Source organism: Sorex araneus, chromosome 4 (genome assembly GCF_027595985.1).
Source record: "Sorex araneus isolate mSorAra2 chromosome 4, mSorAra2.pri, whole genome shotgun sequence".
Lineage (NCBI taxonomy): Eukaryota > Metazoa > Chordata > Mammalia > Eulipotyphla > Soricidae > Sorex > Sorex araneus.
In genome coordinates this window covers 921,390-943,692 of record NC_073305.1, presented here as the reverse complement: position 1 = coordinate 943,692, position 22,303 = coordinate 921,390, and the positions used below count along the sequence as shown (strand labels likewise).

At 66.9% G+C, this 22,303-nt stretch overlaps 1 protein-coding gene across 6 annotated transcripts in view; it reads right to left on the bottom strand.

Moving 5' to 3' along the window:
• Positions 1 to 22,303, bottom strand: part of CHL1 (cell adhesion molecule L1 like) — a 91,197-nt gene that overhangs the window by 4,566 nt on the left and 64,328 nt on the right. For 5 of the 6 annotated variants that reach the window (XM_055134909.1, XM_055134905.1, XM_055134906.1 and 2 more), the window contains 17 exons: positions 20,782 to 20,966; positions 14,973 to 15,104; positions 13,312 to 13,452; positions 12,646 to 12,757; positions 11,247 to 11,413; positions 10,685 to 10,850; positions 8,616 to 8,740; positions 8,416 to 8,517; positions 7,866 to 8,063; positions 6,643 to 6,713; positions 5,530 to 5,752; positions 4,871 to 4,986; positions 4,592 to 4,796; positions 4,348 to 4,470; positions 3,768 to 3,947; positions 1,939 to 2,094; positions 897 to 1,028 (listed from right to left, as the gene is read on the bottom strand). In XM_055134909.1, coding sequence (XP_054990884.1) covers positions 897 to 1,028; positions 1,939 to 2,094; positions 3,768 to 3,947; positions 4,348 to 4,470; positions 4,592 to 4,796; positions 4,871 to 4,986; positions 5,530 to 5,752; positions 6,643 to 6,713; positions 7,866 to 8,063; positions 8,416 to 8,517; positions 8,616 to 8,740; positions 10,685 to 10,850; positions 11,247 to 11,413; positions 12,646 to 12,757; positions 13,312 to 13,452; positions 14,973 to 15,104; positions 20,782 to 20,966 — 2,534 coding nt within the window. The remainder of the gene's footprint in view (positions 1 to 896; positions 1,029 to 1,938; positions 2,095 to 3,767; positions 3,948 to 4,347; positions 4,471 to 4,591; positions 4,797 to 4,870; positions 4,987 to 5,529; positions 5,753 to 6,642; positions 6,714 to 7,865; positions 8,064 to 8,415; positions 8,518 to 8,615; positions 8,741 to 10,684; positions 10,851 to 11,246; positions 11,414 to 12,645; positions 12,758 to 13,311; positions 13,453 to 14,972; positions 15,105 to 20,781; positions 20,967 to 22,303) is intronic. The other variant, XM_055134911.1, reaches the window with a different exon arrangement.

The window sequence follows — 22,303 nt, the reverse complement described above, 5'->3', positions numbered from 1 at the left end:
TGCATGTATGTGTGTGCATGTGCGTGTGCATGTATGTATGTGTGTGTGTTGCCCTGAGCCTCATGGTGTCTGGGTTTCATGGACTCGCCCGTGCAGCCCTTCCTGCTGTCTGGGACGCTCTTGGGCGCGAGCCCTCACGCGACTCCCAGCCCCCCTCTCTTCACTCCTGAGGAAACCCAGGACCCGGGTTCCGGACTTTCTTCATTCTTTCTTGGTCGGCTGCGTCTCGTCTCTTGCTCCTGGGCCACCTCCAGGCTTCCCTCAGGTTCCCTGCGAGCGGTCTCATGACTGGCGAGCTTGGTCCCCGGTCACCAGCCCGCCCCACCCCTGCCCACTGGCCTGGCCTCACTCCCTGCAGCTTCCAGCCCAGCAGTTTCTCTGGCCTCCAGCAGGGGGCGCCTGGGCTCTGGCGTCCGGCTCACAGATGCTGCGTCCAGGAGGGCCACGGTCACTCTGACCAGCACTGCTGTCACTGCTGTCCCCACAGTCACTCTGGCACCACCTCTCCACCCCAGTGGCTGGGACGGGGAGGGGCCTGGTGGCAGGGGCGAGCCCTGCGGCCCCTCTGGGCCCACCTAGCGGGTCCCTGGTCACGCTCTGTCCACGTCTGCTCCGGGCCCACCTCAGCTGCGTGTGGGGTCTCCCGAGTCTCCTCGCCCACTGGGCGCTCAGGGCAGCAGCTCAGCCGTCTGCTCCCACCCCCCCGCCCCACCCCCCGGCCCTCCTCAGTGGCCCCGACTCAGCTCTGTTCAGTCTCTCACGATGCCCAGCACCTGCCCAATGCTCAGCCCTGAGCTGTCTCAGCCAGACACACATTCTGGGGACCCTGAGCCAGAGTGGACGCCCCCCCCAGCACCCCCGCGTGCTTGGAGGCTGCTGCTCGGGGAGCACTTTACCCGAGTACTTCCCACCACGGTTCCTCTTCACAAAGCACACGGTCAGGAGGGTGAGCGTGAGCAGGGCCACGGCACACATGAGCCCGATGAACCAGCCCTGCGTGGAGATGTCCTCGTACAGGCTGGCGTGCTCTGGGGAGAGAGGGGCGTCAGCGAGGGCTGCCCGGCTCAGCTCTGGCCGGGAGGAGGAGGAGGAAGAGGAGGAGGGGAAGGAGGAGGAGGAGAAAGAGGAGGGGGAGGAGGGGGTGGAGGGGGAGGAGGGGAAGCAGGAGGAGGGGGAAAGGAGGAGGAGGAGGAGGGGGAGGAGGGGGAGGAGGGAGGAGGGAGGGAGGAGGGGGAGGAGGGGGAGTCGGAGGGGGAGGGGCGCAGGCGAAGGAGACGCAGGCAGAGGCAGCGCGGGGAGGCTGCCGGGGGAGCAGCAGCGGCCCTGGGTTCGGGCACAGGGAGGTTTCACTTTTTAGTGTTTGTTATTGATGCGTGGCGATGAGCACATGTATTTTAAGGGACAGCGCTGAGGGCTCTCTGGGACCTTGCGGCTCTTCCTTTGAATCTAAGAAGCTCGTGGGGCTGACGTAGGGGGACAGGATGAAGTCCACGCCACCTTTGTACTATCCATGCAGCAAGCATGCAGCACCAAGCACCCTGCAGGGGGGAGGGCACTCCTGGGTACTCCTGTGTAGGAAGCATGCAGCCGTGAACACTCTGGAGGACGCACTCCTGGGTGCCGTTTGCGGGGGAGTCTACCATGTCCAGCAGCCGCAGGAGGAGCCTTGTGTCTCCTGGGCACCCTTGGGGGGGGGGCGGCGTGCGGTACTGGCAGACTGCAGGCGGAGGTGAACTCCTGGGTAATCTCAGGGGCTGTGCAGTGACTGTCTAGAGGAGGTGCACCCCTGGCTCTCTCTCCGGAGGAGCCTGCAGTATTAGTGCCCCTCAGAGGTGGGGGTACTGCTGGGCGCCTTTCGTGGAGGAGCATGCAGCACGGGGGGCCTGCGGAACACAGGGGGGTGCCACACGCACGCCCCCAACTCACGCGGTGGCTCACCTCTCCCTCTGGACTCAATTACATCTTCAAAAATGCTATTGTTACCAGTCTTAGGCAACAGGCGGACTATGTGCTCAGCTCCCGGCTCAAATACCTCTCCTGGGTGACTCTTTTGAGTAATATTTGCTCCTTCTGAGCTCTTCCCGGTACTTTTACCTAAGAAAGGCACACAGGTAAGTCACAGAGATCACAGGCAAGCAGAGCAGTGGAGGTTAAAAAGCAGTGTTAATTTAAGGTGGAGGGCAGAGTCGCTGCTCGGGCACTTCCTTGGAAATCAGCTCTCGAATCACCAGGAGACGAAGAAAACCAACAGCACAGGGTTTTCTCCCCCAACGCTCCAGAGGGGCTCGGCTCGTGTCCTGGCCATGAGCTCGCCGCCGGCAAAGCTGCCCGAGTCCCTCCGGCTACGAACTGAGTGGAGCACTGCGGGACAGACGGCAGCTGGGCGTGGCCCTCGCCTCGGCGCTGAGGGCGCCCGCCTCTGCGCCACACTGGTCCTGGGGCCTGGGACAGCTCCACCCACACTGACAGGGCAGCGTGGGCACGTGGCCACAGACAAAACGCCAGAGAAGGCAGGAATCCCCAGGGCTGCATGCTGGCCAGGGCATCGACAGAATCGTCCGCTGGGACTGCCCCAGGGAGCTCCGTCCCACAGGGAAACGCAAAGGCCAGTGGGAGCAACAGAAATGAGCCACTGTAACTACAGCAGACACAAAGTCTCTAATCGCCCACAGGAGAGCTAAGATATCTTTGCACTTGATACACAGTTCCGCTCTAAGTAGTGAAGAGCAGGAAATGTTAACAATGTATCTTGCAAGTGGACGGGCTTCTCCAGGCAGGAGCAGGGCAGCTCCCGGGAGGGAGCAGAACAGCCTTTAGGGCAGAGCCCTACAGCCAGGGTGCAGTGACGCTTGGCCGAGAGCAGAAACATTAATAGGACATTGCGAGGAGCGAAGCTTCTGGAAAATAGAGCAAAGTGAGCGGCTCTGACGACTGGGAGCAGCACGCTAGGGAACGGCACCAGGCGGACCCCCTCGGGCCCGAGCGGGGGTCCCCTGGGAACCGGGGCACAGAGCAGGGCACAGGAGCGGGTCCAGCCCCTTCTCTGAACAAGCCCCAGCTGCCCTCGGCTCCGGGCAGAGTCCCCGAAGGCTGCCCACCAGGGGTGCGGCTGTGACACTGCTTCTGCTCCCCAGGGTCCTGCCGATAGCGTGGCACAGGCCTCGGACCCCCACACCAGGCACAGGGCCACGGAAGGCCCCGCCTCAGCCAGACACCGAGGAACAGAGCTGCCGTGAGACGCTCGGACTCAGCGGCGCTGTCCTGAGACGCGCAGGACGGCGTCTCCCAGCAAGGCCGACGGTGAGTCACGCCCGGCCCGTGCAGCTAGCCAGGGCTCTCCGCCTGCAGGCGTGACCGCAGACACACGGGGGCTTCCCGCGCCCGGCCGTGCTGCCCGAGACCTGGTGGGCACCCCCGTGGGGCCCTTCATTTCACGGCGTCTAATGATCTACCCCGTGGGCAGAGCCCGCTAGCCCTCCTGTTCCTTCCCCGGGGTGGGGTGGTTCCGGCAGGAGGAGCCACGGGCCCTGGGGGAGGTCAGTCAGCCTGGAGGAGCCGGGCAGGACTCAGGTGTCTGATGGCGGAGGCCGGCCCCCAACCGAGCCCCCCCCCCCGAGGCGGGATTGGTGCGTGTGTGGGGAGGGCGGGAGGGAGACGACCCCGTGTATGGACACGTGGGGTGGACCCTGTCCCCGTAGCGGGACAGACCCGTCTGCTCCGAGGTGCCTGGCCAGCGCGGGGCCCCGTGCCCGCCCCGAGGTACTCACCGCCCTCCGCCAGGGTGGCGCTCTCCTCCGTGGCAGGGGCCCCGCAGCCCCGGGCCGTGCACGCCCGCAGGTAGAACTTGTACTTGGTGGCCGTCTGGAGGCCGGAGAGTCGCCAGTGGGGCGTGGGCCGGGCCGTGAGGTTGAGCCCCCGCAGTTCCCCCACCTCCGAGGTGCCGTTGACTGGGGAGGAAGCAGAGGGTCAGGCCCGCCCCGGCCCCTCTGAGCCACGGCACCCAGGAAGCGAGAGCAGCCGCTTCCCGCCGGGGCCCGGAGGCAGGGCGGGCAGAAGCAGCCGGAGCTCAGGCCGGACCCACGTCCTCCGTCAGGGGGTCACACTGGGCCGCCCCTGCGGCGTGTCCTGCCTCTCTGTCCCCCGTGAGAGCAGGTCCATCTTGCAGGATGGCAGGAAAGGCCGAGGGGGAACGCAGGTCCCCGGGGCAGTGCTCACTGTGGGAGCGCCGTGGACAGCTGGGGCGGGGCCACCCACTGACACCTGCCCCTGGAGCCCGGCAGCTGCTGCCCCCGCCTGGTGCCCCCGGGAGTGGCCGTGCCCACGCCCGGCTGGGCCCCTCGCACGTACTTATCTGGTACTGGAGCTCGTAGCCCGTCAGGTTCCCGTTCAGCTTCTTGGGGAGCCCCCAGGAGAGCGAGACGGAGCCCTGGTCCACCTTGAGCACCTTGAGGAAGGCCGGCTTCTCGGGCACTGTGACCCCAGAACAGCCCAGAACAGACTCACAGGCTGCTGTTGGGAACAACCCGCCCCACCCTAGGGGTGTGCCCTGGGCGGCCAGCAGGGGGCGTGTCTGGCCGTGCCGGGCTCTCACCTCCCTCCGGGGTCTGGAACACGTAGGGCTCGCTCTCAGGGCCGGGCCCCTTGGCGTTGTAGGCCAGGACGGTGAGCCGGAACTCGCTGAAGGGCTCCAGGGCGGGCACCATGCCGTGCGTCCGCGCGCCCGGGAACCTCAGCGTGCCCGCTGCCCGGGGGGCCTCGCGGCCGTCCAGTAGGCTCCGGGTCCTCCACCAGCTCACCTGTGCGGGGCGAGACGGTCAGCACGGGGCGGGGGACAGGCCGGGCGGGGGCCGCCCTCGGGAGGGGGGCTTACCTGGTAGCCTTCCAGCTGTCCGTGCACGCGGTCCTTGGGGATGGGGGACCAGGACACTCTGGCCAGTGTGCTGTTGACCACGTCCACGCTGTGGATCACGGGCGCCGCGTCGGGATCTGCCGAGCGGGCACCGGTGAGTCGAGGCTCGAGTCGGGCTCCCGGGGCCCTCCCGGGGCTCAGGCCCAGGACAGGCCCGTGACCCCCCACCAGCACCGGGGCCCATCTCGAGGCCAGCCCGGGGGCCTCCACACCCCTATGGGGACGGAAAGTGGGTGCCGTCGGCCCAGCCCCTCCCGAGGTCCTTCCAAAGGACGGTTTCCAGGGCCGGGTGGTGACCCGAGGGCTGTCCAGCCCCGGCCCTGCTCGGCTGACCGCGCACTTCTCCCTCCACCTGGGACTGAGGTGGACGGGCTGAGGCACGGTCCAGCCCCCCAGGACCCACGCCTGGACCCTCGGGGGGAGCCCAGAGCACCCAGCTGTGGCCCCAACCACCAACCACAGGCCGACGGCCAGCGTGTCGAGGGGAAGCCACGGCTCCCACGGGACCCGGGTTCCGAGGAGACCCGGCCCAGTCCCGGCTCTGAGTCGGGCGGCTGCACCCCGGGGGGGAACGGCCCCTCCCTGCTCGCGGGTCGGTCAGCCAGGCCCGTGGCACTCACAGTCCTCCCCCGAGTACAGCGTCACGGCCTGCGGCTCCGGGCCCGCGCCCAGCTGGTTGACCGCCTGGACCTGGACCTCGTAGGGCGCGTAGACGGCCGAGGTCATCACGCGCAGCGAGTGGTTGGTCACCGTCTCCTCCTCCCACTCCACGGGTGCGCCCCGGGGCCTCCAGGCCACCCTGTACTCCAGCCCCGGGCCGTTCTGCTCCAGGGGCTTCAGGGGCTGCAAGAGGCAACAGTGACCCTGACGGCTCTGGCCTCGACCTCGGCACAGGCCAGGTCAGTCGCCGTGTGGCCCCCAGGGGCCTGGGAGCCAGAGCCTGGGGGTCACATCTGGGCGAACTGCCGAGAGGGTGTGAAATACTACGGGTCAATCGGGGTGTCAGGCTGGAAGCAGCAGCCCCCGGAGGGGAGAAAACCCCAGTGCAGGGCCAGGGGCCCCCCGGACCCTTCTCTGACGGGACTGAGCGAGAAACTGCCAGCACCCAGCAGCTCCCCGTCCCCCGGAGAAGGCCAGTGTCTGGGCCGTGGAAACACTCGTGTGACTTGCAGCCGCTGTTTGAGGCAGGAACATGGCACACGCATTTCAGCGAGTCGCTTCCCAGAAACACGTCACAAGTGCCAGGGGGGCCACCGGAGGGGGTGGCAGTGAGTCCCCGGGAGTTGGGGCGCCAGGAGGCGCCAACAGCCTGTCAGCAGCCCTCATGCAGCACGAAGCACGAGCCCGGCCCGCCAGGTGGGCACGGGGCCGGGGCTGCTGAGGCCCCCAGAGAGGAGAGGCTGCGGCGGGAACAGGGGCCGTGGCAAGGACACAGCCACGCGGTCAGCACCGCAGGGCCAGACTCCGAATGCTGAGCAGTCCTGCGCGGGGCAGCCGGGAGGAGCCCGCGGTGTGGACGGGGACAGTGACGCGGGCACCAAGGGCACTGCGGGGCGTCACAGAGCGGGTCTGGGTCAACACCTGCCCGGTGCCCCACACTCCGGGCCTCGACAGCTCGGCCGCGGGGGGCCTGGCCGCAGCTGACCGCAGCACGTGGGCTGAGGAGCACAGCCACGACCCTGGACACCAGCCCCCCCCGCCCCCCGGGAGGCGCAGACGCGGCCGACACACACCTCCCACCTGATGACCAGCTCCTTGGGCTGCGACGCCTGCACGTGCACGTTCTGCGGGTTCCTGTCGGGAGCTGCAGAGGGAGGGCGTTAGCGCCCGGGTGCCCGGACCCCTGGCCTCGCACCCCTGCCCGAACCCGGGCCGGTGCCCTGCGGGAACAGTCCGCTCTGCCCAGCCCGGCTCCTGCGGTGGCTGGCGGGGGGTCCCCAGGCCCTCGGTCTGCCAGGCTCCGGGGGACGCTGTGTGTCACATGGCCGTGCGATGTGTGGGCGTGGGCTCTGCACGCGGGCATCCAGCTCGGACCCGAGCATGCGGGCGCGGACCTGGAGCCCCTCACTCCACGACCCTGTGCCGGCCCTGTCTGCTGGGCTGGGGGTCCCCAGCAGTGGCCCAGCCCCCGCCAGCCAGAGATAAAGACCCTTTAACGAGCACGAGAGTGGGGGTCCCAGCCCCGCACCAGGGCCCCCCCCCCCCAGCGGCCCTGCGGGAACGCCCTGAGTTTAGAGCCGCCCATTTCCCACCCGTCCACGCTAGGAGGGCCCTGCCCACGCTGTCCTCTGCACGGATGCCGGGTCCTGCGAGGGTGTCCTGTCCGGCCTCACCGTCCAGCCAAGGCCAACCCCACTCGGGCGCGTGATTCCGACCCGCTGACCCACAACTCCTCACCCAGGAGGGCGGCACGTGGCCTGTGCTCACCACACTGGCCGGACAAGTGTCCTGGGGCGGAGACACTGAGGAACAACAGCTGCACCAGACACAGCCAACAGAGCCAGTGGTGTCCAGTGGGAGGGGCCTAAATCCCATACACTGAGCCATGCGCTGCCCTTCAGGGGCCAGGAGCGGCCAGGGCTGGAGCAGGAGCTGCACCAGGGAGGCCCCGCCTGGGACCACTCGGGCACCTGGGGCCGGGGGTCTCCCTGAGCGCCCTGGGGCAGGGCCCGGATGTCCATTCCAGAAAGTCAAAACCTGGAGTCTTCTGTCCGGGAAGCTGACCCGGGACCCTCCCGTGATCACAGACCCGAGCAGGAGAGTTGTCTCTCGGAGATGCCCGGGGAAGCTGCCGGACCCCCACGGGGCCCCCACCAGCGTCCCCACACCCCGGGACCTCGAAGCCCCCTCGCCTGACCACGTCACCCAGGGCGTGTCCCTGTGGCAGATTCACAGGTGGTGCCGGGCCCTGGGGAGGGAGGGGCCCCGCCTAGGCCACCCCCACCGAGGCCCCTACCTGCAGGGGGCGTCTGGTGATGCTCTGAGGGGCGGCTGGGCCTGCTCCTGCCCACGGCGTTCACGGCCGTCACCCGGAACTGGTACCTCACGTAGGGCGCCAGGGCCAGCAGCGCCGAGGTGTCCCCGCCTGGGACCCGGGTCAGCTCCGCCCAGCGGCCCGGCTCCTCTCGGTCCCCTTCGAACTCTATGATGTACTCTGCAGACGGGGAGGAGGGGCTGCAGCCAGGATGGGACCCCCAGGGCAAGGCCCAGGACCCCACCTGCAAGGGCCCTGGGAACCCCCCACCTGCAAGGGCCCTGGGGAACCCCCACCTGGAAGGTCTGGGACCCCCCACCTGGAAGTATCCTGGGACCCCCTCCCTGTAAGGCCCGGGACCCCACCCTGTAAGGCCCGGGACCCCCTCCCTGTAAGGCCCAGGACCCCTCCCTGTAAGGCCTGGGACCCCTCCCTGTAGGCTGGGACCTGTAGGCTGGGACCCCCACAGCCCAGGGAGGCCCCGGGGCAGAGCCCCCCGGCCCAGCCTGTGCCCGAGTGACTCTGGCCTCACCTGAGATGGGGCTGTTGTGGGCGTCCCCCGCCCGCCAGCTCAGCCGGACGCTCCTGTTCTGTCGCTCTGACAGGTGCAGGTGCCCCGGGGGGTCGGGCACGTCTGCCGGGACAGAGAGGTCAGGGGTCGAGCAGGGGGGCCCCTCCCCCGGGGTCCGCCCGTCGCTCTCGTCCCGCGCCCGAGCGCCCCCAGGCACTCACCGAGGACCGTGACCCGCGTGCTGTCAGAGGCGCTGTCCAGGGCAGTGTGGGCCCAGCACGAGTAGGTGCCCTCGTCCGCCAGCGTGACGTTGGTGATGGTCAGGTTGGCCCCGGCCACGAGCACCCTGGGACACGGAGGCACACAGGACCCGGGTGACACAGAGACAACACAGGGACAGGCCACAGGGCTGAGGGGCAGGGAGAAGGACACAGGCGTGCACTCCTGCAAGATACTGACACCACAGAACTTCATACGTGTCACATGACCACACACATGCACTCACATATGCAGAGCAATTCATACAAGTCACATCATCACACATGCACTCACACATGCAGAGCACGCCATACATGTCACATGATCACACACGTATACTCACATATGCAGAGCATGTCATACATGTCACATGATTACCCACACAGCACTCCATACACATCACCATGTCACATGAATACTGCCTGACACAACACACATGCACACATCCCATCAAGTATATCACATGATCACACACTCACCCTTACACGGTGACAACATGCACACACATCACTTTATACACAGCACAAATTGTTCATAACATAAACACACATGTTCACACATGCTGACCCCACACATAACATACAGAACTTCATATAGGACACAATTACACATGCACACTGATGATAACACACACACAACACTTCACACACATAACAGAATCACACGTGCACAGAGCTCTTCTCACGCGTCATGCAATCATATTAGCACACAGGACTCCACACACAATCATATAATCATGTATGCTCACAGGACTCACACCTCATGTAATCACATGAATGCACATGCAGCGATTCAAACACATCATATAACCTCAAGGGTCACAAACTGAATCCCCACAACATACACACACATACACAACCACTCACACCCACACATACAGGTGCACACACTCACACATGTGTGTGCACCTGCGCAGCCCTGGCATGAGTGGGGGCCCACTTCCCTTCCCCCTGCGCTGGTGGGGACTGCTGGCCCCTTGCGCTGACCGGCTGGCCCCGGCTCTGAAGGCCCCAGACTCTGCGAGTCAGACTGGCCCCTACTTTGCTCTATGCCTGCGCAGCCGTACGGGCCGAACTGTCCGGGAGACTGTTGGGAAACGTCCCTCGGTGTCTGAGGCGCCACAGGGCCCTGTGGACGGGTGTGGGGAGGGACAGGGACTCTGTGGGAAACGTCCCTCGGTGTCTGAGGCGCCACAGGGCCTTTGGGCTGGGTGGGGGAGGGCCAGGAGCGGGACAGAGGTGCAGTTTCCAGGGGGAGCTTGCGGGCCGTGGGGACCCCACCTCACTCCACACAAGGGCGTCACGCCCTCCCTCTGCCTGGACACCTGGACACGGCCCGCCTGCCCCTTCCCTGGCCCCACCCGACCCTGACCTTCCGCCTGACACTCCCTGACCCCTGACCCCGGGCATGGTGTGACTCAGTGGCCAGGAGCCGCCCACAGCTCTGAGAGTCGCCAGAGTCCAGCATCAGTGGTGACCCCCACGAGGTCAGCTGGGCAGCAGGAGAGGCCGTGGGTCAAGGTCAGTGACAAGGGCAGGGCCGAGGGTGGGCCCACGAGCTGCGCCCACAGGCCCCTCCGCCCGGGTCTTCCCACGGGGCCCACCCTGAAGGGAACCCCCTCGGGAGCCCCGCTCGCCCCTACCCCGGCCCACCTGCTCCTACCCCGGCCCACCTGCCCTACCCTCGGGCCTACCCGCCCCTCCCCGGCCCACCTGCCCTACCCCAGCCCACCTGCCCTACTCCAGCCCACCTGCCCTACCCCAGCCCACCTGCCCTACCCCAGCCCACCTGCCCTACCCCTGGGCCCACCCGCCCCTATCCCGGCCCACCTGCCCTACCCCTGGGCCCACCCACCCCTATCCCGGCCCACCTGCCCTACCCCTGGGCCTACCCGCCCCTATCCCGGCCCACCTGCCCTACCCCCGGGCCCACCTGCCCTACCCCGGCCCACCTGCCCTACCCCTGGGCCTACCCGCCCCTACCCCGGCCCACCTGCCCTACCCCAGCCCACCTGCCCTACCCCCCGGCCCACCTGCCATCCCCAGTGCTGTTGTCGCCGACGGCCTCCCCGTTGCGGGTCCAGGACAGCCTCAGCGAGCCCCTGAGGTGGGCATCACACTGGCTGGCACAGTGCAGGGTCAGCACCTGCGCCCGGGGCACTCGCGGGTCTCGTGGGGTCACCTGCAGCCTCGTGGCATCTGTGGTCACAGCGAGACAGAGGTGAGGGCCCTGGGGTCACTCAGAGCCGGGAGGGAGGGAGGACTCAGAGGGTCACGGCCAGCAGCCTGTCCCCTTGGAACTCACAGCAGGAGCTTGACCAAGCAGGTGCTGGACACAGTGGGAGCTGGACACAGCGGGGGATGGGCACAGCGGGGGATGGGCACAGCGGGGGATGGGCACAGTGGGGGCTGGACACAGCGGGGATGGACACAGCGGGGGCTGGACACAGCGGGGGATGGACACAGCGGGGGCTGGACATGGCAGGGGATGGGCACAGTGGGGGATGGGCACAGCGGGGACTGGACACAGCGGGGGATGGACACAGCGGGGGCTGGACACAGCGGTGGGTGGGGGGCTGTTGGGAGGGCACTCACTCCTGACGTCCAGGCTGGCAGTGACCGCCGCCTTGCCCTGCGCGTTCTCCACCCAGCAGGAGTAGGAGCCCGCGTCCTCCTCTCGGACGCTCCCGATGAGCAGGCTGCCGTTCCCCAGCACCTGGAACCTGGGCCCCCCCAGCGGCACGGCCTCCTCCGCCGTCTGCCTGTGGACAGGGCACGGGCGGGCGGGGGGCGTGAGGGCCGCATCCAGGGAGCGGCAGTGGCCCCGGCCTCCCCTCCACGGTGCAGGGCAGAGCCAGAGCAGACGTGACAGGGGAGCGGGGCTGGCAGCCTGCCTGGGGGAGGCGTGAGGGTGACCAGAAGCTCCGGGGGAGACCCCCGAGATGCCCAGTGGGGCCCGAGCGGGCTGGTCAGCCCCAGGGACACTGCACACGGCTGAGTGCACGCCTCGCCCCAGGCAGCTGGTCTGACGGCGGCTTCCGGGCCCCCAGCCCGGACTCTCGGAGAGAACAGCGACGTCCTACACTCAGCAGTGCTGCACAGCCGAGGGCCGGCCCGGCAAAGCCAGGGGCTGGCCCAGAGCCCGGCCCGTGGCTCGCCCTGGGCTGACGCGCTGCTCCCCTGCAAGACGGACGCGGTCAAGGGAACGACCTGGGTCCCCACCTCAGAACCACAGGGCCTCAGAATCAGACAGATCTCAGAACCATGGGGAACTCAGAACCATACAGACTTCAGAACCACACGGACCACAGAACCACAGGGCCTCAGAACCACATGGACCTCAGAACCACAGGGCCATAGAACCATATGGACCTCAGAACCAGACAGATCTCAGAACCACAGGGCCTCAGAACCACAGGGCCTCAGAACCACATGGACATCAGAACCACAGGGCCTCAAAACCACATGGACCTCAGAACCACATGGACATCAGAACCACAGGGACCTCAGAACCACATGGACTCAGAACCATGGAGTATCAGAACCATACGGACCTCAGAACCGCACAGACCACAGAACCACAGGGCTTCAGAACTTCACGGACCTCAGAACTACACAGATCTCAGAACCACAGGGTCCTCAGAGTCTCGGGGTGTTCCTGGGACCCCCACGTGGTCCCTGCTGCCCTGCCACCCCTCCACGTAGGGAAGCAGGAAGGGTGGTCTGGAGTGAGGTGCGGACGGTGCCCGAGCCGGAGGGATGGCACGGGAGAGCCGGGTCAGCCCGGGCTGGGACAGCAGCTGTGCCTGCCGGCCCGGCCATCGCCCCACGTGTCTCTGCGAACAGGCTGGACTCCCGCTCCCCCAAGAACGCCTGCAACCCCCCACCCATGGCCCGGGAGTGGGCGGGCAGGTGCCGGCTCCTGGTGTCTGAGTCCAGCGGGGCCAGTGGGGCCGGAGGGACGGGAAGGCACCGCCCAGGAGCCGCCACTCACCAGGTCACGGTGGCCGCAGGTGAGGCGAAGTGCTGGCAGAGCAGGAGCACGCTGGCCCCCTGCACCGCGGCGTAGCTCTCCCCGTCCTCCGTCTCGATCAGCGGGCGCACGTCTGCGGGGGCACACGGCACTCAGGGTCCCGCAGGGGCGGCGGCGTGTCCACGCGCTGGGGCACGCTGACCGACAGTCTGCACCGCAGGTCTGATGGTCAGCAGCCAACAGTCCGCCCCCTCGGGTCTGACGGTCAGTCACCTGCACCCTCAGGCCTGCAATCAATAGCCTACACTCTCGGTCTGGTAACCAGTAGTCTGCCCCCTCAGTCTGATAGTCTATAGTCTATCCCCTCAGTCTGGTAACCAATAGTCTACCCCCTCGGGTCTAATAATCAATAGTCTGCCCCCTCAGTCTGGTAGCCAATAGTCTGCCCCATCCTCTGGTCATCACTGTATTACACGCCTGGTCCTGGGGACCATATGTCTGTCCCCCCAGATATGGCAGCCTGGACGTCCACCCTGGGACACGCTGACTCCTGTCCACCCCCAGAGCCCCTGACCGGGAGCACGGAGAGTCAGGAAAGCGTCGTAACCGTTGTGTCAGGATGGCCGTGAGTCTGCAAGGCCAGAGGCGCCGGGCCCTCCCGGGAGCCCAGACCGGCCCTGGGCTCACCCAGGACGTCCACGTTGGCGCTGGCCAGGAGCGTGCCGTGGGCGTTGGTGGCCTCGCACTGGTACACGGCCGTGTGGTTGGGCTGCAGGTCCGTGAAGCTGATCTCCCCCGACGACACGACGTCGCTGGCAAAGGGGCTTTCTGGGGAGGTGGAGGAGGGAGGGTCCGGGGGAGGCGCGATGGACGCCCGCGGGGGGACGTGCCCACGGCACCACACTCCGGGCCCGGCCAGCAGAGGACGGCAGCACGGGGTCCACAGCGACCCTGGCCTCGCCCCGCCTTGCCCCTCCGGCCCTCAGCCCGGGCCAGGGACACACCTCCCCTCCGGCCAGGACTCCCGACACCTCGCTACCAGCAGTGCTCCCGAAACCCGCTCTGGGGCTGGTGGCGTCACTGTCCCGCCGAGCCTCAGAAGCCCACAGAGCCAACGGTGCCCGCCCCTCGCCCCCCACGACCTGGGCTAGACCACAGCCGGACGGCGGGGGCAGCCGAGCTGCAGGGCCAGAGAGCCCAGGGCCCACCTGACCCCGTGCCCACCTGGCCCCGTGTCCACCTGACCCTGTGCCCACCTGACCCCGTGCCCACCTGACCCCGTGCCCACCTGGCCCCGTGTCCACCTGACCCCAGTGTCCAACCTGACCCCGCAGTGCCCACCCTGCCCGCCCCCGTCCATCTCCTGCGGGGCTGCCACACGGCCCCCACTGTCCCCAGCTGCCCGGGCACCAGCAGGTTCTGACTGACCGGGCTCTGCGGCCCACAGGGCTCAGCGTTTCCACAGCACTGGGGGTCCCACATGTGACCCGGGGAGTGGGGTCCAGCAGGGGTCCCCGTTTCCCTGGAGCTCTGGGCATCCGTCCACTCTAGCTGCCTGGAACCCCGGCCCAAGGCCCGTCTCCCGGGGGGGTGTTTCGAGGTGGGGCCCGAGCCCAGGGGTGGGGTTGGGGGCCCACAGCTCTGGGAAATCAGGCCCAGGGCAGGGCCAGCACCTGCCACTGAGCTGGGGAGTCCTGGGGGCACAGAGGGAGCCGTGTGGTGCCCGTCCAGACTCTGGGCGCTGCCCGCCACCCCCCTCGCCCCTGCAGTCAGACGGAGGCTGGCCTGGGGACGTGTGCAGGGGCGGGACGTGTGCAGGGGTGGAGCGTGTGCAGGGGTAGGGCGTGTGCAAGGGTGGACATGTGCAGGGGTGGGGTGTGTGCAGGGGTGGGGTGTGTGCAGGGGTGGGGCGTGTGCAGGGGCAGGGCGTGTGCAGGGGCGGGACGTGTGCAGGGGTGGGGTGGTGCAAGGGTGGACGTGTGCAGGGGTGGGGTGTGTGCAGGGGTGGGGTGTGTGCAGGGGCAGGGCGTGTGCAGGGGCGGGGCATGTGCAGGGGCAGGGCGTGTGCAGGGGCGGGACATGTGCAGGGGCGGGACATGTGCAGGGGTGGGGTGTGTGCAGGGGCGGGGCGTGTGCAGGGGCGGGGCATGTGCAGGGGCGGGGCGTGTGCAGAGGTGGGTGTGTGCAGGGGTGGGGTGTGTGCAGGGGTGGGGCGTGTGCAGGGGTGGACCTGTGCAGGGGCGGGGCATGTGCAAAGGTGGTACATAGGCATGAGACTCAGTCCCTGTGCCCACCCACGGCCCCTGAGCACCCCAGGCGCAGCCCAGCCCGCCCGCCGCCGCACTCACTGTCCAGGGGGGCGCCGTTCACTCTCCAGGTGATGGTGGGCTGCGGCTCGCCCTCCGCCTCGCACACCAGGATGCCGCTGCTGCCGCTGCTGTACACGCCGCTCTGTGGCCTCCGGGTCCAGCGGGGGGGCTCTGTGGGGAAGGGCCAGTCAAGCCGGGCAGGGACCCCCACTCTGGCCGGGCGCCCCCACTCCAGGGCAAGGCGGGTCCCGATGTGGTTTCCGTGGCCTGAGTCGCACCCGGGGTGCCCGGAGCTGGTCCTGCCTGTGCTCCGGAGGGGCCAGGGACCCCGAGCTCGGGGCCATGTCTGCTGCGGGGGCTCCCCCGGGCCGGCAGGGGGCCAGCGGGGGCCCAGCCCGAGCATGTCTCCGGCCCCTGGGGGCCTCTGTTTCTGGGGAAATGTTCGGTTTCATCCGACCGTCCCCCAGGGGCTGTGTCAGTGCAGTGCTCCCCCTGGGAGTCCTCCCCCCCCCCGGGCACGTGGCCTGCAAAGGGCCTGGGGCGGGGGGCAGGGGCAGCTGCAGGCGCCTTCCCGGCCTCTAGGGCCGGCGGGAGGAAGCTCAGCGGAGTTTCCACCCAGAAGAGCCGTTCTTCCTGAGCGCAAACACGTCATGGGGCAGTGTCAGTACACACACACACACACACACACACACACACACACACACACGGGATTGTCAGGCGTGTCTGAGGCTGGACTGTGCTGGCCCCAGCAACAGGATTCCAGAGCCACCTGCAGGCACCAGGGATGCTCTGGACTTCCCTCCTCAGTCAAAAGAAAAATCACACACACACACATGCACGTGCATACACACATATATACATGCACACACACATACACAGATGCACACACATCACAACCACACACATGCACACATGTACACATACACACATGCACAAGCACACACATACATATGCACACACACATGCAGTGTGACCGGGCCTGCTGCCACGTGACAGACAGAGGGACCATCTGGCAAGGTCCCTATTTGGCAGGAGTGCGGGCGCAGAGGGCTCGGCCGCAGCCCCTCCTGGTGAACACGGGGCTCCAGTCCCAGGAGTGCCGGACACCCACCCCCCGGGGCTGAGTGGCCCGAGGCCCAGAGGTCAGGGCCGGGGCTGCACACGCTGACGTGTGTGACTTTGGCCTCACCGTTCTGCCCCTACGGGCGAAGAGTCAAGTCAGACCCGAGCTGGAGAGACCGTGGGCGGCCCGGGGGCCCCTCCATGGCTCGTGTGTGCGTGGGCAGCCTGTCGGGGGGCGCAGGGGGGACACGCGTCCCGGCGGAGAGACGCCCCGGGGAGGGCGCTTGCCTTGCACGCGGCCGACCTAAGTTTGCTCCCTGCACCCCTCGTGGTCCCCAGCCCCACCGGGACCCTGACGCAGAGCAGGAGTCGCCCCGAGCATCCGGGTGCGACCCCTAAATAAAAAACAAATTTGAAAAAAGTGACGTACAGACGCAGAGGGATCCGTGCACCAGCGAATCTGTGACAGACGTGTCAGAGGATGCACAGCTGGCGGAGTGGCCTAGACACCAAATCTCTCCTCCGACATGTGCCATGACGTCAGCAGGCCCTGGCGTCAGAGGGCCATGACGTCATAGGGGCCATGGCATCAGAGGGCCATGACATCATAGGGGCCATGGCGTCAGAGGGCCATGACATCATAGGGGCCATGGCGTCAGAGGGCCATGACATCAGAGGGGCCACGACGTCAGAGGGCCATGATGTCAGAGGGGCCATGATGTCAGAGTGGCCATGACGTCAGAGGGCCATGACGTCAGAGGGGCCATGGCGTCAGAGGGCCATGACGTCAGAGGGTCATGACGTCAGAGGGGCCATGACATCAGAGGGGCCATGGCGTCAGAGGGGCCACGATGTCAGAGGGGCCTTGATGTCAGCGGGGCCATAACATCAGAGGGGCCATGATGTCAGAGGGCCATGGTGTCAGAGGGCCATGAGGTCAGCAGGCCGTGACGTCAGAGGGCCGTGACGTCAGAGGGCCATGGCATCAGAGGGCCCATGACATCAGAGGGTCATGACGTCAGAGGGCCGTGGCGTCAGAGGGCCGTGACGTCAGAGGGCCATGGCATCAGAGGGCCCATGACATCAGAGGGTCATGACGTCAGAGGGCCATGGCGTCAGAGGGCCATGGCGTCAGAGGGCCATGACGTCAGAGGGGTCATGGCGTCAGAGGGCCATGGCGTCAGAGGGCCATGACGTCAGAGGGCCATGGCGTCAGAGGGCCATGACGTCAGAGGGCCATGACGTCAGAGGGCCATGGCATCAGAGGGGTCATGGCGTCAGAGGGCCATGGCGTCAGAGGGCCATGGCGTCAGAGGGCCATGATGTCAGCAGGGCCATGGCGTCAGAGGGCCATGACGTCAGAGGGCCATGGCGTCAGAGGGGCATGGCGTCAGAGGGGCATAACGTCAGAGGGCCATGACATCAGTGGGGCCATGGCATCAGAGGGCCATGATGTCAGAGGGCCATGACACCAGAGGGCCATGGTGTCAGAGGGCCATGGCGTCAGAGGGCCATGACGTCAGCGGGGCGTGCCGCCAGCCGGCAGGGGTGGCCTGCACGCCAGGGTCTGCAGGTCTCACAGCCCCCCACTGGCCAGGGCGTGCAGCCACGTGTCGGACGTGCGGGTGGAGCTTGGTTGTCGCCTCCGGCCCAGCCCATTTCCAGCCGCTTCCCGCTGCCCCCCGCCGGGAGGGCCCGAGGCACTGACCCTCCTCCAGGCTGACCTGGTGGCACGAGGCGGCCGAGGCCCGTTCCTGGGGCCCTGGCCAGAGAGGGCTGCCCGCGGGTGCGGGTGTCTGTTCTCAGCCCGGCCGCACCAGGCTCGGCCTTTGCCACTTGAGCCAGCCCGGGGACCCGTGACGCCACAGCACGGCCCCGGCACAGGGCCAGCATGAGGGCCTGACCCGCCCGTGCTGCCCGGCGGACAGCTCCTCTGACCCGCACCCGCGAGCCCACCCGGCGGAGAGGCTGGCATCGGCCCGGTCAGGGCTGCGCGCTGGCAGACATGAGGCCACTGTCCGTTTGCACGAGCCCCTTCCTCCCGGGCACCCACACGGCCAGTGCAGCTGCACAGGAGACGTTTCAGGAGCCCTCAGGACCCGGCCCTGTGCCTGTCTAGGGCACCAGGCAGCTATCCTGGCGCCACGTGCCAGAGGTGACCACGACCCCAGCTCCTGTCATGGGCCACCCGTGGTGTGCCTGATTGCAGGACGCAGAGCCAGCCCTGTGGCCGGTAGAGGGGTGCCGGGCTGGGTCCTGCCCTCACTGTGCGGGGTCAGTCACTGCACTAGCTCTGCGGGGTCGGTCACTGCACTAGCTCTCCGGGGTCGGTCACTGCACTAGCTCTGTGGGGTCCACTGCACTAGCTCTCCGGGGTCGGTCACTGCACTAGCTCTCCAGGGTCGGTCACTGCACTAGCTCTGTGGGGTCGGTCACTGCACTAGCTCTGCGGGGTCGGTCACTGCACTAGCTCTGCGGGGTCAGTCACTGCACTAGCTCTGAGAGGACGGTCACTGCACTAGCTCTGTGGGGTTGGTCACTGCACTAGCTCTGCGGGTTGGTCACTGCACTAGCTCTGCAGGTTGGTCACTGCACTAGCTCTGCGGGTCGGTCACTGCACTAGCTCTGTGGGGTCGGTCACTGCACTAGCTCTGCAGGGTCCACTGCACTAGCTCTGCGGGTCGGTCACTGCACTAGCTCTGCGGGTCGGTCACTGCACTAGCTCTGCAGGGTCCACTACACTAGCTCTGCGGGGTCGGTCACTGCACTAGCTCTGCAGGTCAGTCACTGCACTAGCTCTGCAGGGTCGGTCACTGCACTAGCTCTGTGGGGTCAGTCACTGCACTAGCTCTGCAGGGTCCACTGCACTAGCTCTGCGGGTCGGTCACTGCACTAGCTCTGCGGGTCGGTCACTGCACTAGCTCTGCAGGGTCCACTACACTAGCTCTGCGGGGTCGGTCACTGCACTAGCTCTGCAGGTCAGTCACTGCACTAGCTCTGCAGGGTCGGTCACTGCACTAGCTCTGCGGGGTCGGTCACTGCACTAGCTCTGCAGGTCAGTCACTGCACTAGCTCTGAGAGGTCGGTCCCTGCACTAGCTCTGTGGGGTCAGTCACTGCACTAGCTCTGCGGGGTCGGTCCCTGCACTAGCTCTGTGGGGTCGGTCACTGCACTAGCTCTGCGGGGTCGGTCACTGCACTAGCTCTGAGGGGTCGGTCCCTGCACTAGCTCTGTGGGGTCGGTCCCTGCACTAGCTCTGTGGGGTCGGTCACTGCACTAGCTCTGCGAGTCGGTCACTGCACTAGCTCTGCGGGGTCGGTCACTGCACTAGCTCTGCAGGTCAGTCACTGCACTAGCTCTGCGAGTCGGTCACTGCACTAGCTCTGCAGGGTCCACTGCACTAGCTCTGCGGGGTCGGTCACTGCACTAGCTCTGCGGGGTCGGTCACTGCACTAGCTCTGCGGGGTCGGTCACTGCACTAGCTCTGCGGGGTCGGTCACTGCACTAGCTCTGCAGGTCAGTCACTGCACTAGCTCTGCGAGTCGGTCACTGCACTAGCTCTGCAGGGTCCACTGCACTAGCTCTGCGAGTCGGTCACTGCACTAGCTCTGCAGGGTCCACTGCACTAGCTCTGCGGGGTCGGTCACTGCACTAGCTCTGTGGGGTCGGTCACTGCACTAGCTCTGCGGGGTCGGTCACTGCACTAGCTCTGCGGGGTCGGTCACTGCACTAGCTCTGTGGGGTCGGTCACTGCACTAGCTCTGCGGGGTTGGTCACTGCACTAGCTCTGAGAGGACGGTCACTGCACTAACTCTGCGGGGTCGGTCACTGCACTAGCTCTGCAGGTCAGTCACTGCACTAGCTCTGCGGGGTCGGTCACTGCACTAGCTCTGTGGGGTCGGTCACTGCACTGGCTCTGCAGGTCAGTCACTGCACTAGCTCTGAGAGGTCGGTCCCTGCACTAGCTCTGTGGGGTCGGTCACTGCACTAGCTCTGCGGGGTCAGTCACTGCACTAGCTCTGTGGGGTCGGTCACTGCACTAGCTCTGCGGGGTCGGTCACTGCACTAGCTCTGAGAGGTCGGTCACTGCACTAGCTCTGAGAGGTCGGTCACTGCACTAGCTCTGAGAGGTCGGTCCCTGCACTAGCTCTGCGGGGTCGGTCACTGCACTAGCTCTGTGGGGTCGGTCACTGCACTAGCTCTGCGGGGTCGGTCACTGCACTAGCTCTGAGGGGTTGGTCACTGCACTAGCTCTGTGGGGTTGGTCACTGCACTAGCTCTGCGGGGTTGGTCACTGCACTAGCTCTGCGGGGTCGGTCACTGCACTAGCTCTGTGGGGTCGGTCACTACACTAGCTCTGAGAGGTCGGTCCCTGCACCAGCTCTGAGAGGTCGGTCACTGCACTAGCTCTGCGGGGTCGGTCACTGCACTAGCTCTGAGGGGTCGGTCCCTGCACTAGCTCTGTGGGGTTGGTCACTGCACTAGCTCTGCGGGGTCGGTCACTGCACTAGCTCTGAGAGGTCGGTCACTGCACTAGCTCTGAGAGGTCGGTCCCTGCACTAGTTCTGAGAGGTCGGTCACTGCACTAGCTCTGCGGGTTGGTCACTGCACTAGCTCTGCGGAGTCAATCACTGCACTAGCTCTGCGGGGTCGGTCACTGCACTAGCTCTGTGGGGTCGGTCACTGCACTAGCTCTGCGGAGTCAATCACTGCACTAGCTCTGCGGGGTCAGCCCCACATTCACTCCCGGAACTGAGAGCGAGGTGCCTGCCCACCCCTCGGGTACCTTCCACGGTGACGTGGAAGTCGTGCGTGGCGGAGCCCAGGGCGTTGGTGGCTGTGCAGCGGTAATTCCCTCTGTCCTGGTACGAGGCATTCTCGATCTTCAACATCTTGCCGTAGTTTTCTTTGTTCTCTCTTCCCTCCGGCAAGTCACCGCCCAGTTTACTCCACTCCACCTTCGGGGTCGGCCTGGGAAGCAACATGGGGATGAGCCCGCCTGCGCCTGGCCACCCGCCCACTATCACCCTCTGGTCACAGACTGCCGCGGGCCTGGACTTCTGCCCCCTCTTCCCTCCCACGTCCACTCAGCAGCTCAGGACGAGGGCCGTGCCCTGGCCTGGCCTGTGTCTCGGGCCTCGGGCGTCCACTCTGTTCCCTGGGCACTGAGGCAGAGGGAGGGGCTCTGGCTGGGGCAGGAGTGCGGCTGACCACCCCACCCCAGCCCCCAAAGGCCACGTCCTCACGCCATCCGCCAAGGCTGGTGACGGGCTCTGGCACCCGCGCCCCGGGCAGGAGCGTGCCGAGACCCCTCGCTGGTGCCAGCCCCGCACCCTCTGCTGGGTCTGTGCAAACCACCAAGTCCTGGCTCCCACTGGGGCAGAAGCTCCCGCAAGCAGCTTCTCCGAGGGCGTCTCCACGCCGCCTCATTGCTGCTCCCGGGGGCTTCTCTCCGCTCCCGTGTTTGCTCACTTGGGGGACATTTACTCGCACCATGTGAGTCATGGAGCCTGGGGGAGAAGGAGTTTTCATGCACGAACACACGTTCCCAACCTCGGGCTGTTACTCGGCCTCTGGGCAGCCAGTGCTCAGAAAGCAAGATCATCCTGAGGCCACGTCAGCCAGGGCCACGCCAGCCAGGGACACACCAGGGCACATAGGCCAACCACAGCTCCACACTCTGCAGGCACGTTCCTGGGGTCCCACTGGGTGGAGGAACAGCAGGACCGGAGTTCGTGGCGCGTCTGCTTCCTTCCTGCCTCCCACTGTGCCACCCCTCCGAGCAGACGCGGGATCCGGGGCCCACGGCCCGGGGCCCCTCCAGCACCATGTGATGTGGCTACAGGAGCTGGGGGTCGCGGCCCTGGAAGCCGGGGCCAGGCTGTGGGGCCGTGCGGGTCCTGGCTCCGTGAGTGGCCGTGGCGCAGGGCGGCCCCGCAGAGGGTCAGTGCACTGCCTCCCCCAGCATCCCAGAATCCCGCTGGGGACATTGGGGCAGGGGCTGGCGTCCTGCTGGGCGCGGGGGACGGGGCGCAGGGCCACTGCAGGCCCCCGTCCAGAGCAGGCGCGACGTGGGTCACCTGACACAGCCGCACGGTCACCGGCGGCGACACCACAACACTCAGAAATGTGGGGGAACCGCCCCCTGTGCCCGCCCCCTGGGGCCCGAGGAGGTGCGGCCGCTGGCCCTGCCGGGACTGGCCCGGCCCCCGCCAGCTCTGCTCTCCCGGACCCCCGGGCCTCAGGACTGGCCGCCTGGAGCCGTGCGGACCCCAAAGGAACCGTCTACACGGTGTGGCCCCCCGCCC